At 43.9% G+C, this 20,199-nt stretch overlaps 1 protein-coding gene across 1 annotated transcript in view; it reads left to right on the forward strand.

Annotated features, from left to right (window-relative positions):
* The window catches only part of LOC124794952 (leishmanolysin-like peptidase), a 564,236-nt gene that overhangs the window by 224,889 nt on the left and 319,148 nt on the right, over window positions 1-20,199 (forward strand). The window contains exon 2 of the mRNA XM_047258667.1: window positions 15,087-15,187. Coding sequence (XP_047114623.1) covers window positions 15,087-15,187 — 101 coding nt within the window. The remainder of the gene's footprint in view (window positions 1-15,086; window positions 15,188-20,199) is intronic.

The raw sequence follows: 20,199 nt of genomic DNA on the forward strand, positions 1-20,199 counted from the left end.
TTACCTGAAAAGGCGCTTTTAGTGAAGCTGTATTATCAGAATGGGGAATGTACTAGTTCAGCGTTACGCTCCTATCGCCATAGGAAGGTGATTCGAATGGGTAAAGGTCCGTTGACAAATGCAGCTGTGGCGAGAATGATTTCGAAGTTCGAAGCCACGGGTTGTTTAGACGATAAACCCCGTAGTGGCCGACCGAGCACAAAGCGTAATGCTGCTGAGACAGTTCAAGAAATGGAGACTGTAGCGGGTTCGTCTATGCACGGGGAAGTCAGCGCTCGTGCAGTCGCACGTCGCACCGGCATTCCATACACTACTGTTTGGTTGGCACTTAGGCGTACCCTCCGATGCTATTCGTACAAAATCCATCGGTATCATCAACTGTTACCTGGCGATTTAGTGAAGCGGAGGGCATTTGCGGTGTGGGCGTTTCAAAAGATGGCGGAAGATGACGATTCGTTGAGTAACGTGTTGTGGACCGAAGAAGCCCATTTCACGCTCCGAGGGTCTGTCAACGCCCGCAACTGCAATATTTGGGCTACCGAAAATCCTAGAACTGTCGTGGAAACTCCATTGCACGACGAGAAAGTCACGGTATGGGTTGGATCTACCGTTTTCGGGCCTTTTTTTCGAGGAAATGCGTGATTCTGGTTTTGTAACTGCTACCGTGACGGGTGAGAGGTACGCCGATATGTTACAGAATCGCATCATCCCCAGCCTGGCTGATAAACACCTGCTGGAACGTACGATGTTTATGCAGGATGGCGCTCCACCCCATATTGCTAGATGCGTGAAAGATCCCTTGCGCGCGTCGTTTGGTGATGATCGTGTGCTCAGCCGCCACTTTCGTCATGCTTGGCCTCCCAGGTCCACAGACCTCAGTCCGTGCGATTATTGGCTATGGTGTTACCTGAAGTCGCAAGTGTATCTTGATCGACCGACATCTCTAGGGATGCTGAAAGACAACATCCGACGCCAGTGCCTCACCATAACTCCGGATATGCTTTACAGTGCTGCTCACAACATTATTCCTCGACTACAGCTATTGTTGAGGAATGATGGTGGACATATTGTGCATTTCCTGTAAAGAACATCATATTTGCTTTGTCTTACTTTGTTATGCCAATTATTACTATTCTGATCAGATGAAGCGCCGTCTGTCGGACATTTTTTGAACGTTTGTATTGTTTTGATTCTAATAAAACCCCATGTCATTCCAAGCATGTGTGTCAATTTGTACCTCTCTATCGACATTATTCCGTGATTTATTCAGTTTTCAAATTTATACTGACTTTTTGATCACCCGGTATAATGGAACTAAGACGAACGTCAAAAAAAGTAGAACAAGGCTAATGTGATGCAGTCGAATTAAATCAGACGGTTCTGAGAGAATTAAATTTGACAATGAGATTCTAAAAGCAGTAGATCAGTTTTGCTATTTGGGCAGCAAAATAACTGGTGATGGCCGAAGCAGAGAGGAGATAAAATGTGGACTGGCAATGAGAAGAGAAGCAGTACTGAAAAAACGAAATTCGTCGTCATCTACTATAAATTTAACTCCTAGGAAGACCTTTCTCAGTCTGTTTGTCTGGAACGTAGCCTTATGCGGTAGTGAAACGTGGACGATGAGCAATTCAGGCAAGAAGAGAATAGAAGATTTTGAAATGTGGCGCTACAGAAAAATGTGAAGATTAGATAAGTAGATCGTACAATTAATGAACCTGTAACTTCAAATCAAATGGCTCTGAGCACTATGCGACTTACCATCTGAGGTCATCAGTCCCCTAGACTTAGAATTACTTAACTAACCTAAGGACATCACACACATCCATGCCAGAGGCAGGATTTGAACCTGCGACCATAGCAGGAGCGCGGTTTCGGACTGAAACGCCTAGAACCACTCGATCAGAGCGGCCGGCGAAACTGTAACTGGGCAGGAAAGAAAGTCATGGGAGAACTTGACTAAAAGAGCGGTTGAAAGGAAACACCCAGAGTCATCAAGAAATTGTCTTTCGGGTGATAGTAGGTAGGGGGGGGGGGGGGGGGGGGGGGGTGGGGGGGGGAATAGAGGGAACCGAATGGCCGAGGTTGCTGTGTTTGTGCAGAGATAGAGAGGCATGGTCGGGATGGAGTAGTATGGAGCGCTGTATCAGATCAGTCGTGGAATTGATGACAACAAAAATAACAATCGATAATAACCTCGATCTTGGATTTTTCACCCATTCACTGCCAAGTTTTGTAACTTCATTAGTATTGTTAAGGTAGCCGATAGCACTGGGTATATGGTCTTAATTTCTCTCTTAAAGTCACGCGGTGCTCATTCGAAGCAGTCTGAAGCTCCTTGTCTCAACAATGCTGATAACTCAAGTATCACATCGGGGTGTATTAGGCACTACAGTTTTTGTAAGTTCATTATATCTTCTGCCACATTTTCACCTTCATCTTACTGGTTACGTGTTAGTCTATCCCGTGAGACGTAGGCATCACTTTTTCTTTCTTCCAGCAAACTATACAGTCCGCGAAGGTCTGGGGTTTGAGACCCGTTTCGGGGCCTGATATATAAACACACACACACACACACACACACACACACACACACACACACACACACACATTTTCAGTCTACCAGGAAGCTTAAAACAGTCTTCGAGTCAACGATTGCTACTGTGTCAATCACGTACCAGCAAGTAAAATCGTTTAAGTCCACGGTGCCAACGTATACGAAAAGAAAATGAAAACAAATTTCTCGTTTGTTTAGACATCTTTAAATAATTACGTAGTTGCAAACGAGGTGTTTTTTTTTTAAATGAGTAGTTTTTACACATTTCCTACAGGCTGCTACATTACCGCAAATGCTTGTTTGAAGCAGCTCACGTGGCTCATCTGCATATCACAGCGTTAATGCATCTAGGGATCTGTAGATGACACAAGTTCAAAAATGGTTCAAAGGCTCTGAGTACTATGGGACTTAACATCTGTGGTCATCAGTCCCCTAGAACTTAGAACTACTTAAACCTAACTAACCTAAGGACATCACAAACATCGATGCCCGAGGCAGGATTCGAACCTGCGACCGTAGCAGTCGCGCGGTTCCGGACTGAGCGCCTAGAACCGCTAGACCACCGCGGCCGGCGATGACACAAGTCAGCTGGTGCAGACAGACCCGTGAAATCACCTACCCAATAGTTTTGTTGCAGCATATATGTACTCTACAGCTCGGCGCATAATTAAAAATAAAATTTCCGATCATTAATGCCGGAATTTCCGTGCATAGTGGAAAAGCAGGTCAAATGCTGAAGGAAAAGAAGACAATAAGATTTACGTTAAGAGGCCGCAGTGGTACTGTTATTAATGAGTTCGGCGCGGACTGCAACTATTTTATTTTTTATACTTCACAGTTTCGGCCGCTGCTAATAGTCGGATCATCAGGACGTCCAACATCTAATAAAATGTATCCCGTCACAGTACAGTAACCTAGGCTCTGTACTATTACGACATAGTTTGCATCAGATTTGGTCTTCTTCGTTTTTCAGCCTCCTTTTTTCCGCAGTCGCAGTTATACAAGCTACGTAGATCACAAAAGACAGTATTTAAACTGTGTAACTTGTAATTTGCATCAAATATTTGATGTCACCATGATCTAATGATGCCCTAAGTCATGTGTGAAATATAGAATAAAAGTATTTGTGATTATGACTTAATTCGTTTGGACAAGGGAACCGCACGTTCGTTTACCAAGTAATTATACTGAAATATCGTACATATTTCTTTGTCTTTAATTTTTATTAATTACTAGCGAATCTCGCAATGCTTCGCAATTGCTAAATTTGTGTAGGAATTGGATGTGTCAATTTCATATCTCTCTCTCTCTCTCTCTCTCTCTCTCTCTCTCTCTCTCTCTCTCTCTCTCTCTCTCTCCCCCTCCCTCCCCCTCCCTCCCTCCCTCCCTCCCTCCCTCCCTCCCTCCCTCCCTCCCTCCCTCTCCCCTCTCTCCCTCTCCCCTCTCTCCCTCTCCCCTCTCTCTCTCTCCCCTCTCTCTCTCTCTCTCCCTCTTCCCTCTTCCCTCTTCCCCCTTCCCCTCGCCTTCCGCTCACAATGTCCATTTTCTGCCCCCCTTCTCTGTCCACCTATTCCTCCCCCTCTGTCATAGCAAATTCAGATTCCGTAGTAGTAAGTCATGCCATTCCTGCTTCGAACAAGTACGAATAGTGTCGTTTATACTGTTCTGCGACGTAGTTTTTATAAGAGGGGGCGCATCTAGTACCGTAAAAGTACGCACTAACTAAAGAATTATACTCCATTTATCTTCGTTTAGTTTCCTAAGGATCCTGGGCGATATGAAACGGTACATTAAAGGTCAACTCATTTACGGTTCTCTTTTAACGTACCGATGTTTACTGAAGAATGTCATTCCCTTTTAAGAAGAAAAAAAGGGCTAGTATGGTGAACATCAGAAGACTCATCTTCTTCAGAAAGACGTTTTGTATCTACTCAAAGACGTGAAGTTTTGCTCAGTAATTTCCAGTCAAATAACTGAATGCATAGAATGCAATACGTACATTGTTTAACGTACCAAATTGGCCACCACAGCTGTACATGAATGGAAAATCACACAACCGCAAGAATCTTCAATATGTTCGCTTTTGAAACAAAAATAATTGCATTTACAAAAATATACGTGTATTAGAAAGTGAAGTGTGAGAATGTGCGAATCATTAGACTCCATACAAAATTGTTACGTGTCAGAGTACCTATCATAATAAGAACAGATAAAACCAGAAATATATGCTCCTCAAGATAGAAATATGAGTTTATTATCTTCCTTTCGGTAGAGTAAGATGCAATTATACACATATTCGAAAGAATTTCTTCACGAATGAGTTACAGCGTATGTCACTGAATCTGACAGATTCGCCCTTTCTTACATTTATTTCACGTTTGTCCATATCTCTTGATAATTTACTAAGGCTCAGAACGCAAAAATCTAATAAGTAGTTCGTTAATTAAGTTGAAAAGAAAGTAAAAAAAAAAAAAAAAAACTTACAGGTGGCTTTCTCGCTGCTAGGGGCGCTAGTGTCGTTCCAACTGTCAGATGACAATTTCCACAGAAGTGAGAATCGCGACAGAGTATGTCAGACTATGGTAGTATTCTTAACCGTAAGTTGATATGTAATAAGCCATAATTACGAAACTTACGTTTTCTATGAAGAAGGGAAGAAAACAGCATACTGTTGGTTGTACAGTTTTGCTCGAAAATTATATATTAGAAGAATATGTATGGGAGAAACAATTTTTCCATTTGCATAAGTTCCCTGCGGTCATAGTTAAAAGTGATTGGAAGAAAGAAAAAAAAAGACACACTCACAGCAAAGCAGAGAAAATCACAGCATTTCCTGGAGCTTATGGACACTCAACGGCGTGGTTTGTCTCGCAGTCGGTGTTAACAGAAAACCTGTACATTGTTGTTCAGTAAAAACTATAAAGCCTGTGTCTAGATCAAGGTTTATTAGTGCGTAATATATACATTTATAAGGTATATGGTTTTTAAAAATTGTATAGACTATGTCCATCCCAACGTTTATTAGGGTAACGCGTAAAAATTATAAGTAAATCCGTCAATAATTTTCGAGATTTTTTTAATAACAACGTTTCCCATTTGTATTTTAAATATGTACTGTATTTATACAAGTTAAGATGGCGCTCTAGGAGGCATATAAAAAGAGACTCGTATTCGAGTGGAACGTTGCTTCAAATTTCAAAGCAACCAGTGAAGAACTTTCAGAGATATAAGATTCTGAAGAAACTAACATTTACGTTTTTATTTATATAATTTTTTTTCTTGTGAGTATAAATTATATGGTGTTATAATTTCAGACCAACAGAAAGGGCACCGTTAAATTAGTACTTCTAAGTAGGACATTGGAATGACTGAAATGGTTTTGAAAGAAGCAGAAGCTTGCAGTTGCAATGTAAAGTTTCTGAAATACAGACTTTTCAGCTGTTCATCTCCTTCACCATGCAATTTCTGTCTCTTTCCAAAAGCCGCGGAGTTGCCTTTGTCTGGGTATGAGGTATTATCATGAATTTTAAACATCACCCCCGAAAAAGTAAAGCTACCCATTCATATACCTGCAAACAGACAAAAAAGTATATACGTAACTTTTTTTCCAGTACATAATGAAAATTATAAATACTTGACATTGTCGGCTGGAGATCGGTGAATTAATTCAGTGTCAAAGAACGTTTCTGAACTGAAGTTTTTTTTGTTGCCTTCATCGCATATATGTACAGTGGATTACTAGTTTAGACAGGACTTAGTTGCCATCTTCACATCCACAAAGTACAGGTTGTGGGTCGGAAGAGATTTCGTAACATGTACTCTGTTGATTTGATGGTGACAACTTAGTTTTGTCAAAACTAGTAATCCAATGTACATACACGCAGCTAAGGGAATGATAACATATTAGACGCTTTCTTAATTATGTCTATCCCGCGTACAAAATGTCCTGAACAATCTTCCCAGGAAGGCAAACAGTGGCGTCTTCAACAGATCGTGTGCACGTTCTTTGGCAGCAACTTTTACCGTTCCTTGTTTCCTATTGGTAGTAACATGCTTTGTTTTAATGAACACTTTGCGAGCGGAATACATCCGTAGTCTTTGCGAAAGTACCCAGAGTAAGTGATTTTTCTTCCTGTCTCTTCTAGCTGACGATTACTGTTTATTCCCCTAAGTCTGCTTGGATCATCCACAGAACGGGTGGACCATACGTTGCAAAAGCGATTACAGTGAACAGGCGGTGCAAATGTGAAACAGCAGAAAACCTGAGCAAGAATCGTTCCTAGATCTGGAAGCTTGTCCTTCGTCGCTCTAGTTGAGTCCACAACTAGAGCGTAGCATCGGTCTGCCTCCCAGCCACTGAGTTACGCCACTCAAGCCAATTAGACTCCTAAAGATTTCGTGCCCCTGACGTCCACCCTACGCTGGAAAACAGGATGCACATTTCAAGAATCCAGTTCTCTGTAGCATCCTCATAGCGTTCTCAGCTGATAGTGCTTCATTGTAGTTTATATCGCCTCCAGCACCACGTATCGGTATCTAGATATCACTCCCTGGTGGCCCTTAGATTCCTTTAAGAGTTGGCAACTGCTAATCAATAAGTGAGCCGTTTTCCATTTCCTTTTTTCAGGCCGCTGTAGGATATCTCCGAGTCGCAAATGTGTTAAAATATTGCTATCTGCATGTAGTCCGTGAGAAGAAAGATAGATTACTAACGAGAAGATATCATAACTATGATGACCCGATGTTTGACTTATTTCAGTTCCTTTTACGGCTGTGGCCGATCTTCTAAAGACGCTAAAATAACTCTGTCCAAAGAGAATATCAAAATGCAGAATGACTTCGGTTTTTCCGTTAGTCTTTCGAAAATTACGGAAGCCATACTCCTAACACACACAACTGTAGTCGTACCGATAATCCATCGAGCATCAGGGCTATAAATTGGCACTTATTAAGGCCACTTAAGTATCGAAGAAACACTTTAGGAACAGATTATTTTACCATTTATAGTCAGTGAAGTTACAGCATGTCGGAAAATTTTATGGTCAGAACTAACCACTTTTCTGAGGATCCTAAACTGAATAGTCTGATACCATTTAGTTTCCCCCTTCCTTCGGCCTACGCACCCCGTTTTAAGAAAACTTAGTTTTTCACGCATTCCACCCTTTATGAAGTGATACCTCCTGAACCATGTGTCGTGTAACAATATTGTGAAGGTACGTACAGTGGTATAAGTGGATAGATACACTCTGTAAAATTGGTTGCGAATGGAGTTAGTAGTAAGGAAGTAGTAAATTAATATGTGAGTTCTTACGCTGAAGTTTTACTGAATGAAAAGCGAAAATATAATAAGCGAGGGAGCGTGGGTGGGTTGTCAGAGATAAAAAAATTCATTAGGTTTGAAATAATGTATGAAGTTTGTTTGGAAATCGCTGTGTGCTGTTCTCTTCAAATACTGAATGAGTATAGTGTGTAATTTTCGCGTCATGTGTTAACGCTGCATCAAGACTACACACAAAGTTTCTCACTGTAGTACTTTCCTTCGTTTGCTAAACCTTTATCATAAAATTATGCCTCGTAATGAGTAGATTCTGACAGCATATCTGAATTTTTTAATTCATCAATAATTGCACGAAACCTTGTAAATGAAATTTATGATGCCCCTGGAAACTGTTAGTTAAGAGACGTGCAATTCGGATTGTACACCGTTTCAACCGTTCATTCATATAGGTGAGGAACGATGGCCTGAAATGAACATTTAGTTCTTTATTGACGTGATAAACGTTCGCTTGTGTGACCTGTGCAACGTGAACAACGCAGTCCGCAGTACCGCGCTGGATAATTGGTTGGCAGAACTGAACTCTGGGTTCAAAATCATTCGAATGCGTAGCTTTTACGTGCTGTCAACAAGGGTGTAATTGTTCCTTCAGTACTGCCCACACCGTATTTTTCGAAGTGTGCGTCTCGCGGGCAAGTTGACGGGTGCTTATCGGGGAACCTTCTCCCATGCGGCCCAACACAGTTACCTCGTGTGCAAGAAGTTCCCTCTCTGGAACCACCGCCAACTCTTCCAGCTAGGAAGACGCCTAATGCGATACTCAAAACATTGTTCGTATTTCCAGGCGCAACATCCCGCAGCGCCCTCCGATAAAACATGGCTAAGTTTTTGTAAGTATTATTTCCCCATCTACGACAATAAATCATTACCTGCAACTGTCAGTTTGAGAGGACGCCAGTTGATGCTGTAAGAGTGAGGAAAAAAAAGAGACGAAGTTTAACATGTCATGAACATCGATTTCATATGGTACAACGTATAGGCTGTGGTTTTATCAAAGGAAACGTCCTTACTTTTTTTTTTTTTTTTTAGTAATGAATGGTGGTGTTGGTTGAAGACTGTGATAGTGGATTAACTTACTTGACGAAATATTGATGGAATGTGTTAAGCCACTTGAAAACAAACTAAGGGCTGAAATGAATATTCCTATAAATTAAGAAAGTGGCTGGTTTTATTTCTTCGAACAACCCCTGTACATTTAAGTGAAGAAAGAAAGGAAGGATATATAATAATAATAATAATAATAATTAAATAAATAATTAAAAGGAAATCTACTAAATGAAAAGTAAAAGGAACCTAAATATTTCTCTCTCTCTCACACACACACACACACACACACACACACACACACACACACACACACACTTTCTTAGTCTCGATAATGAAAATTTTTTTTGTCAGAAAATGTACACGGTATTATCAACTACGTTAAAAAATCACTCCTTAGTTGATTCTACTCTTTTTTACCTTTTTTATTGTTTGAAGTGAAGGTCGGTAATCTCATGACGTACTGAAAACGTTTAGTTTGGGTTTCTACAATCTCGGGGAAATTACTGTCTTGTCGCCCCGCGAGAAGATTCAGAATAGATTAGTTTAATTTCGTGGGTATAGCGTAGGCAACGTAACAAAAAAATGTAGTAAAGCAAAATCTGTAACATTTATAAATTGGGGACTGATGATCGTTACTATGAAATGAAAGCATAAATTCCAAATTAAACAATTATTGAAACTTCCTGGCAGATTAAAACTGTGTGCCCGACCGAGACTCGAACTCGGGACCTTTGCCTTTCGCGGGCAAGTGCTCTACCATCTGAGCTTTCAGGAGTGCTAGTTCTGTAGGGTTCGCAGGAGAGCTTCTGTAAAGTTTGGAAGGAAGGAGACGAGATACTGGCAGAAGTAAAGCTGTGAGGACCGGGCGTGAGTCGTGCTTCGGTAGCTCAGATGGTAGAGCACTTGCCCGCGAAAGGCAAAGGTCCCGAATTCGAGTCTCGGTTGGGCACACAGTTTTAATCTGCCAGGAAGTTTCATATCAGCGCACATTCCGCTGCAGAGTGAAAATCTCATTCTGTAAACAATTATTATTTAACGAAAGAACCTTTTATACAGACATCTGACATCTCGTGCATTAATCTGAACAGTTTTGAACATAACAAAGAGTTTTTGCAGTATTCCAGCGAAATACGTAGAAATGACAATAATCTTAGCCCTACTCTGGAGCGAAAGAAAAAAGTATTCATACTAAAGTCATATCAGTAATCGCAGTTGGGGATAATAATGGCACAATTAAACAAATTCCGAACAGGAATACAATTTCAGTTCATTTGAACAAAATGGCAGAAAGTAAGTGTCTCATAGCGTAAGATGCTGTCGGCAAGGCGCGCGATTAAAGAAGAGAAAGAGAAGACGAGCGCGCATTCTTATGTAGAACAAAATACAGATGATAATGCTACGCCGCTCTCATTATCCTGGGTGTACGTATTCGCTGACTTGCTGCTCAGTTCATTGACTCAGTGGTTAAATTGGATCTTTAACTCTCGATACTTCGATAAGAAAGGAAAATAGTATGTTAATACGTCGCGGGCAGGGCACAATATTACAGAGATCGGGTTTAACGTCCCGTCGACAAGCTCGAATTATGTCAAGGATGGGGAAGGAATCGGCCATGCCTTTTGTGTGGAGCGGTTTAAGGAAATCGTGGAAAACCTAAATCTGGATGGTCGGACGCAGGTTTGAACCGTCGTCCTCCCGAATACGAGTCCAGTGCGCCAACCACTGCGCCACCTCGCTCGGTTTCACCTGAAGAGAAATAGCGTAAAAACTAAATATGGCTGGGCGGACGCAGATTTGATGCCCGCACCCTCTGCTCAACGAATACAAGTTCATTGTCTTAACCATTGCTTCACTTCGCCCGTTCCTTCCGCTCGTTCGTGTATTGGTGTGGGCGCGGAAAACACACTGCTTGCTCGCTTCCCTCCTGCGCTGCTTGATGGCGCTACTTGTGCTATACCAGAATACCATGTCTGTTTTGTAGCTAATCAGTCGCGTTCTAAGTTCCACCAGGAATTGTGTATCTGGAACTTTATTCTCGTTTGTTATTTATATGCAAAAAAATTGGCTCTGAGCACTATGGGGCTTAACATCTATGGTCATCAGTCCCCTAGAACTTAGAACTACTTAAACCTAACTAACCTAAGGACATCACAACACCCAGTCATCACGAGGCAGAGAAAATCCATGACCCCGCCGGGAATCGAACCCGGGAACCCGGCGCGGGAAGCGAGAACGCTACCGCACGACCACGAGCTGCGGACATTTATATGCATGTTATGTTTTTCTTCACTGTGACTAATATGAATTCCGCACCTTTGAGTTGCGTTATTTTGATGTCTCTTATTGATACAAATAGTTTACAGATTCTGAAATCCATCTTTGCAACTAAAAAAAGGAAAAAAAGCTTCTTCATTAATTACAACGTAACTACGGACACTGGCCACACAAACAACGTGTTTAGAGTACTGAAGATAAAGGTATCGATCTTCTGGATTTTGCCACCATTTCGTAAAGAGCTGTAACGTATTACTTAGACTGTCGTTCGTTGGTTCAGAATATTAGAAGTTAAAATGCGTCTTAACGGGAGGGTAAATGGGCTTCGTTGTTTCGTTAGTGGTTATGAAAAAGGCAATCCATTTATTGCGATTTACTGACTTTACGTGCCGAGAGAGAGCCTGTTCTGTACGCAGATGTTCAGTCTGAGAAAATACCGCCAGAATAACAGCAGAGGACGTCTGATGTTTATTATGTACATATTTCTTTTCGGCGGAGGACAGCACCCGATTTGCTGTGCTTTCACCTTCCGGTTCCTATTCGTATTTCTATTTGTTCATTTTCCTTTTTCCTTTTTCGTTTCTATCAGTGGTCTGGGGCTAGGCCGTCGTTCGATTTAAATTATGATCTCGGCACGTCGCACAGCGGGCTGTTTCTCCAGTGGGAGGGGGGAGAGGAGGGGGAGTGGAAGGGAACCTGCTGGCTGTGTGTGTGTGGGGGCGGGGGGGGGGAGGGAGGGAGGAGGGAAGCAGCTGGCCGACGTGTGGAAGTGGAGCCGCTTGGCAGCAGGACTGCAGAAACCAGTAGCGACACCGCCTCTAATGGCAACTCGTCTGCTCGACTTGGGCGGGATTGTCGTTCCCATAGACATAGCCGAAAACAGTTCCATCGACGGCGCAAGTACAGAAGATACAAAAGCAGATCGGCAATAGCATTTCTGAGAAACAGGGGGTTGTTAACGCTAAATATAATTTAAGTGTTAGGAAGAGCTTTCTGAGACGATTTTCGTGGAGCGTGAGCTTGTACCGAAGTGAACAGTTTGGACAAGAAGGCAATAGAAGACAATTTGAAGTTTCTCACACTGAGGAACTGCAAGGAGCGGTCTATATTTAACGTGAAAAAGCTCTTTATAGTCACGGTCGCATTAATTAGTATTTTCCGTAGTTGAAACAGATATCTTCTGACCTTCAAAAATGAGTTTAACACTCGTGCAATGCCGGCATTATGATGGAGAATATACAGCAGATTATAGATAGGTTTGTCAAAAGTAAGAGTGTGTGCGGAGAAAAACCAGCTTGTGCAGGCAGACGTCTTCACGCACGTAGCGCTCTACTGAAGGTTGTTGGCTCTTACAGTGCGTCGAGCCTCAGCGGAGTGCTCGCAGTGTGAACAGCCCAAAAGCTGCTTTTTCTCTATACATGGTTTTACTTTTGACAAAACTAAAAGCTGCCAGTGGGCATTGATTTATACCAATGGGGCAAGTCCAAAATTTGTGTCGTACAGAGATTCGAACCAGGGTCCCCTGCTTACTAGGCTGATGCTCTGACTACTACGCCGTCCAGACTACGCCGCGCGGGATTAGCCGAGCGGTCTGAGGCGCTGCAGTCATGGACTGTGCGGCAGATCCCGGCGGAGGTTCGAGTCCTCCCTCGGGCATGGGTGTGTGTGTGTTTGTCCTTAGGATAATTTAGATTAAGCAGTGTGTAAGCTTAGGGACTGATGACCTTAGCGGTAAAGTCCCACAAGATTTCGCACACATTTGAACATTTTTGAACACAGTGGTCACCACATCCGCTGAGGCTACCCTGGCATACCTCCAGCCAGAACCAAATTCTCAGCTTACACCCCACCCCACTGATTCGGTGCCCCTGTTCATCAGCGACAGCACTCGCGGCATCCGCCGATGTCCGTGAGAGTTGCAGCTTAGTGTGCTCCTGCACTGAGGGGATCATTGGCAGACATCAAATGGCTCTGAGGACTGTGGGACTTAACTTCTGAGGTCATCAGTCCCCTAGAACTTAGAACTACTTAACCCTAACTACCCTAAGGATACCACACACATCCATGCCCGAGGCAGGATTCGAACCTGCGACCGTAGCGGTTGCGCGGTTCCGGACTGAAGCGCCTAGAACCGCTCGGCCACCCCGGCCGGCGCCCGTCATCGTCGTAAACATATATAATTCGAGGGTTGGAACTTAAATAGTGCCAACTGTTTCTTCACAACCGATTCAAAAGAGTTTCATGTTTGCACCTGTTACTGTTCTTCAAAGTAGTCACCAGCGCTGTAGAGCCTGTTTTGTTGATGGTGCGAGCGGAGCGGTTCTAAAGTTATGGTGATTCTCGTGTACGACTCCGATGGTGTTACCCCTACGCCTTACGTTCCTCCACGGCAAACAGTCAATGCACAGTATAACTGTTCGTTTTTGGAGCATCACCTGCGACCAGCTTTGCGAAAGAAGCGGCTACACTTTCTGCGCAACCCACCCATCATTTTGCACGACAGCGCGCGGCCGCATACAGCGCAAGCTGTGGCTGCTCTGTTCGGTCGACGGGACTGGGAAGTACTGTACCATCCACCATACTCCCCGGACGTAAGTCCTTGTGACTTTAATTTGATTCCGAAGATGAAGGAACCACTTCCTGGCATTCGCTTCAGAATTGTTCCAGAGATTCGACAGACAGTAGACCGCTCCGTTCGTACCATCAACAGAACAGGCTCTGCTAACGGTATACTATGCCTTCCACATCGCTGGCAACGGGTTCTACACAACGCTGGTGACTACTTTGAAGGTCAGTAACAGGTGCAAACATATAACTCGTTTTTATCGTTTGTCAATAAATAGTAGCCATTATTTAAGTTCCAACCCTCATATAATGTACTGTGTATTCTTCACCATGATGGCGACATGGCACGAGTGAAAAACTCACAGTGGAACATACTTTCTAACCAAAATTTTCTGAAGGTCAGGAGGCAGTTTCAGCTATCGAAATGGGTCTTCAATGATAAAAATTAATGCGACCTTGGAAATAAGAAGTTTTTTCAGGCTTTAGAAGTGTGGCGCTATAGGAGCTTGCCATAGATTAGGTGGATAGATCGGCTACTAATGAGGTGGTACCAGATCTAAATGGCGATAAAGGAAATTGATTAAAATGAGGCTTCGGTCGATAGGACTCATCTTGAAGCATCAAGTAACCGTCAGTTTGGTGCTGCAAGGAAGTGTGTGCCGGAGGGGGATGGGGGGGGGGGGGGGGGGGGTAAAAATTGTGTAGTGCGTGACCAAAGCGTGAATACAATAAACAGGTTCGAATGGGTTGCGAATGCAATAGTTATGTGAAGATGAAGAAGCTCGGACGGTATACTCCTGCGTGCAGAGCTGAATGATATCATTGTTTTAACCTAAGACCACAACAACAACAATCTAAAGAAGAACAGCGCCAACACCATCATCTTGTAGAAAAGATTCCGAGATCTCATACTTTTCCTCCATCCTCTCAAATAATTTGAAGGGTTTTTCTTTTCCCGAGCCACTCTGTGTGAATATTGGTCTGATATCCTCAACAATTCTTGTCAGAAGCGAGCTAGAACATCCTTCAGTATTAGCCCCCCCCCCCCCCCCCCCCCCCGTCAGAAACCTATACAACAGCGCAAGGTAAACGAATAATTTAACGGAAAAAGTAACTATAGCTCACATAGGCGCCGGAAGCGGTAGTTGTACATAAGTAGTATGTTCCAGTGGGGCTATCAGTAGGTTGGTTGGTTCTGTAACAGCGTGGTAACGGTGGAGAGGGCGGAAGTAGGCGGGCAGCCCGCTGTCGATCGCACGTGGTGGGCACGTGGGCCGGCTGTTGACGGCGTTCCTCTTTCTTTTGCAGATCCTGAATCCGATTCACCTGGAGCCGTCGCACGTGTTGCGCAAGCGCAGCATCGACCAGCCGCTGCGCATCGTCCTCCACTACGACGACAGCGTCTTCAGGTGAGTGCAGGGTGTCGGTCTGAGAATGGGGCTGCGGTTAACCAGTAGACACCAATAGACTTCATAGGGCGAGGCTTGCGCCACAGAAGACTTGTAGTTGTGTATCTACACTTCTCTCTCTCTCTCTCTCTCTCTCGCTCTCTCTCTCTCTCTCTCTCTCTCTCTCTCTCTCACACACACACACACACACACACACACACACACACACACACACACTCTGCAAAATTGTGGAATAGCGTTAACAGAGAATGGACTTGCCTACGCTGTATTTGCTTGAGACAGCGTACGTGATGGGAGAAAGTGCGGCCAATCTTTGAACATAGTCGACAGCGAGTCAATAACTTCTATCAGAGAACGAACGTAACTTAGAAAGTGGAAATAAAAGATCACATCGAAATGCGTCCTGAAGCTGTGGTGAGTTTCAACAAAAACAATGTCTTTGGTAGTAGTAGACGAGCAGCTCAACACTGATGAGTTCTTAAGCACAGTGGGAAAATGTCGTGTGTGTTGTGTGGCAAAAATTTCATAGTGATACTGCAAGTGTGTGAACTCATTAAGCTAAGTCTGTGGTCACCGCATTCTAACTTGGAACAACTGGACTCCAGACAGCCCTGCAACCCTCCCTTCTCAAGCTGAAAACATTTCTGGGCCTCACTTTCCAAGGGGATATGCAGAGACTCCGCCTTCCTGCTGGACACAGGAACACACTTCCAGTGTATCTTTATTCCAGTGCCACTGGAATGATCAATTTTGAAGAAACTTAGCACTACGGTAGGACACAGTTGAGGTCCGCAAATCAGTCGCACACTAATACTCCCACAAATAAATACACCACGTCAACAATTAGTCATCTCCAGGAGAAGAACACTGACACCACCTCTGCAGTGTCAATTCAGCGAGAGATAGAGTGAGTCCAAAACCTTCTTTAGGTATGTCATATCTAGCTGAAGCTACTTAATGATGGTTAGAACTCGTGGAGCTGCTAAGTAGCAGGTATGTTTACTATTAAGTTGCACCTGCAGTTCGAGTCCCTGACACTGTCAGAGGGGTTTAAATCGGGCGATTTAGGGAGCCAGTAGAGGTGCAATAGTAGCGTACCTCACTGTTCAATCCTTGTGGCTGTTGCGAACTGGGAAGACGGAAGAGTGCACAGCATATTAAAGGCGTGCTGGGTAATTCATAAATACCTCTGGGCTTTCAGTAGATGACAGTGTGAAAACTAAAAAGCATAAAAAATATATCGGTGGATTGAGCATCTTCCAGAGTTATGAACCCACATTACAGGTGCTCAGTATGGGCGCTGTTAATAATGCAGCAAACGTCAGTACTTGCGTGCGATTCACGGAAGTCGCTGCTGCTGCTGGTGCTGCCGCCGCCCCGGAAGGCGCAACGGCAGCAGCCCGCTTCACAAATCTGTTTGTTGGGTTGCCTACTTGCAGGCAGGACCATACGGAGCGAGTCTACATCTACACTCATACTCCGCAAGCCACCGCAGGTGCGTGACGGAGAGTACCCTTTACCACAACTATTCGTTTCCTTTCGTGTTCCGCTCGCAGATAGAGCGAGGGGAAAAACGACTATCTATGTGGCTCCGCATGAGCCCCAATTTCTCGTCTCCGTACACGCAATTTATGTCGGCGGCAGTAGGGTGTTCTGCAGTCAGGTTCAAACGCCGGTTCTGTAAATTTCGTCAATAGTGTTCTTCGAAACGAATGTCTTCTTCCCTCCAGGGATTACCACTTGAGCTCCCGAAGCATACGTGTAACACTTGCAGTCATGGCCTCTGCGGCTGTTCCCGGCGGAGGTTCGAGTCCTCCCTTGGCCATGGGCGTGTGTGTTTGTCCTTAGGATAATTTAGGTTATGTAGTGTGTAAGCTTAGGGACTGATGACCTTGGCAGTTAAGTCCCATAAGATTTCACACACATTTGAACATTTTGTAACGCTTGGATGCTGATAGAAACTACCGGCAATAAATGTAGCAGCTCGCCTCCGAATTGCTTCGATGTCTAATTTCAATCCGACCTGGTGCGGAACTCAAACACTTGAGCAATACTCAAGAATGGGTCGCACTAGCATCCTATATGCGATGTCCTTCACAGGTAGGCCTCACTTTCCTAAAATTCTACCAATAAACCGAAGTCGACCTTTCGCCTTCCCTACCACAATTCTCACATGCGCGTGTTACTATTATTTTTTCCCGCTGTGACGAAGCCAGGCGCAGAGATCGCTATAGGAGAGAGATAAGTTGAGTGACGGTTGACCGTGTTGAAGTGCAGCATAGTGCGATAAAATGTGTCAACAGTAATCGGACTTCGAACAACGAACAATTTAGACCGCAGGTTCTGAGAGGAAGGATGCAAATAAGCATTTGGTTGCACGCCGATGGCGCCTAATTGTCACATCACGAACGTTTGCTTCCCAGCGTAATTAAGGAGCTGAAAGATGTAAGAAGTTTGTACAGACAGTTAACTGATATGGCTTTCTTACGTGAGGAGGAGTGGGAAGTAAGTAGGATTCTTCTGAACTTTCCTCTGCTTCATATAAGAGAAGAACGACATTAATACTCCAATACATTGAGATCAACGACATACATATATGTCTGCATAGTAATAGTTAAATGATAAAAATTAATTAATTGCGATTCGTTGGACAGTCCGCATTAATAGTCCAACAAATCGGACAACTTCATTCACACCCTGCTCACGGGCTCTTCCAAACACAGGAGCTTCTCTCTACCATTCTGTCAGGTTTCCAAGTCGGGTCTCTCAACTGCTTCGGTTCCACACTACCATCTTGGACGTGTACATCACTGTGCTGTCATCACTTCATTCAGCGGTGGAGGAGCACTTTGCCGGCTGGTACCACTACTGCGTCAATTACAGCACTCCGAAACAACTTTAGTAGTCGCTTCTTTCAAGAGGGATGGCTAATGCTCTGTCCGGCGACCTGAGTTTCTTAGAATGGCGACCACTCTCGCATCTTTCCTGACGAGCTTCAACTATCGGTGTCTGTAAGCTTCTTTGCGATAAGGTCTGCAGCTCCGATGAATGTCTCGAATGATTTCGTGATGCCTTCAACTACTACTCTCTTTAATTGCATGTAATTGTCACAGAACATATTAAAATCAGTTTTTCACTATTTTAGGAGCATGTACACACAGTCATTGGACGTACATGGCATAATATATAATTAAATAATCGTACGTAAAATACTTGAAAATGGACTAAGGCCGAAATTGTACACTTATATATCAAATAAAGAGAATGGCACCTGAAGGTATCAAGAAATCATTCAAAAAATTATCGGTATCTGTTTTTAGAGTCCTTACAGTTTTAATGCTCAGTTGCAGAATTGGTACAAGGACGACAAACTAATTGTAGCTGTTGATAAAACCACATACGTACTCCTGAAGGGAATACTCTCTCTGGCCAGAAATCCTTCACTGAAGCTTGACGAAGTCCCTGTAAAACGCAGCGCTGTTTGTAGATATTTAGGCATTCTTCCGCACGAGAAAAGTTTCTAGAACACGTAGAATCTGTTTCTCAGAAAGCGGCTATACTTATGCATGAGATTGCCCGTGCTGGCACAGCCGACTATAAATTACCGTTGCATGTGGTGCGGTCATTTCACGAAGCTGTCTTCAACGTCACAGTGCGCTTCGCAGCCAGCGTGTGGGCGCATCGCTTTCGACCAGGCAGCCACAAAACAATACTGCGACGAATTCAGCGGAACGCACGTCACAGGCTCACCGGTGCCTTTCGCACTAAACCTGTAGAGGGTTTACTGGCAATCCTCAGGATACATCCGATGGGTATCGTGGTACGTTACAGGGCAGCGCCGTATTGGTTGTGTCTGAGCAATATGATCACAGGAACGGGATTGATAGACGACATTTACGAGCTTGGAAGTTGGATGAATGGCGGTCTGACTGGGACACTGGGAGCATTGCGGGGCGTGTTCACTGCATGTTCCCAGGCACGAGGTATGGTGCACCTACTAACAAGTAATGTCCTTATCCCAAACATCTGCATCGACTGAGATTTAGTAACACACTAATCTGTGAATGTCGACAGGAAGGTTTCGCTGCTCACGGCGTCTTCAGTTAGAAAGACATTGCAGCTTATTAGACTTGCGATCGACAAACAGTTGTAAGTGACCGAAACATGTGGATTACAATTAATATGACTGCACAGCGAACGTATAAAAAGCAACTGCCAAATATTGCCTTTAGTATCAAGTAATCGTTCTGAGTATCGAGACGTCGTCACCACACCACAGGAAGAGATTCTTCCGTTACAGATAATGATAGCCACATACAGGGTGACAATCATTTAAATATACAAAAATAAACGTAAATTTGTTACAAACTACGGCGTCATTCGGTTTTAGGTTACGACATGTTCGATATGTCTGCCATCATTGGCGACATGTGGCGCAGACGAATAGCGATATTCTGCATGACCCGCTGAAGTTTTCGAACATTAATGCTGTCGATGACATGCTGAATTGCTGTTTTCAGCTCAGCAATGGTTTTGGGGTTACTTCTGTACACCATGTCTTTCATAAAGCCCTACAAAAAGGAGTCGCATGTGTTCAGATTCGGAGTATATGGCGGCCATTCGAGGCCCATGCCAGTGGGTACCCCAGAGCCAGAATGCGGTCCCCAAAGTGCTCCTCCAGGACATCAAACACTCTCCTGCTTTGATGAGGTCGAGCTCCGTCTTGCAAGAACTACATCGTGTCGAAATCAGGGTCACTTTGGTTAATGGGGATGTAATCATCTTCCAAACCCTTCACGTACCGTTCGGTAGTCACCGTGCCATCAAGGGATATCACAGCGATTATTCTGTGACTGGACAGTGCACACCACACAGTCACCCGTTGAGGGTGAAGGGACTTCTCGATCGCGAAATTCGGATTCTCGATCTCCCAAGTGCGCCAATTTTGCTTATTGACGGACCCATCCAAATGAAAGTGGGCTTCGTCGCTAAACCAAACACTACAGCGCATA

The sequence above is a fragment of the Schistocerca piceifrons genome, chromosome 4 (genome assembly GCF_021461385.2).
Source record: "Schistocerca piceifrons isolate TAMUIC-IGC-003096 chromosome 4, iqSchPice1.1, whole genome shotgun sequence".
In the NCBI taxonomy this organism is placed as follows: Eukaryota; Metazoa; Arthropoda; class Insecta; order Orthoptera; family Acrididae; genus Schistocerca; species Schistocerca piceifrons.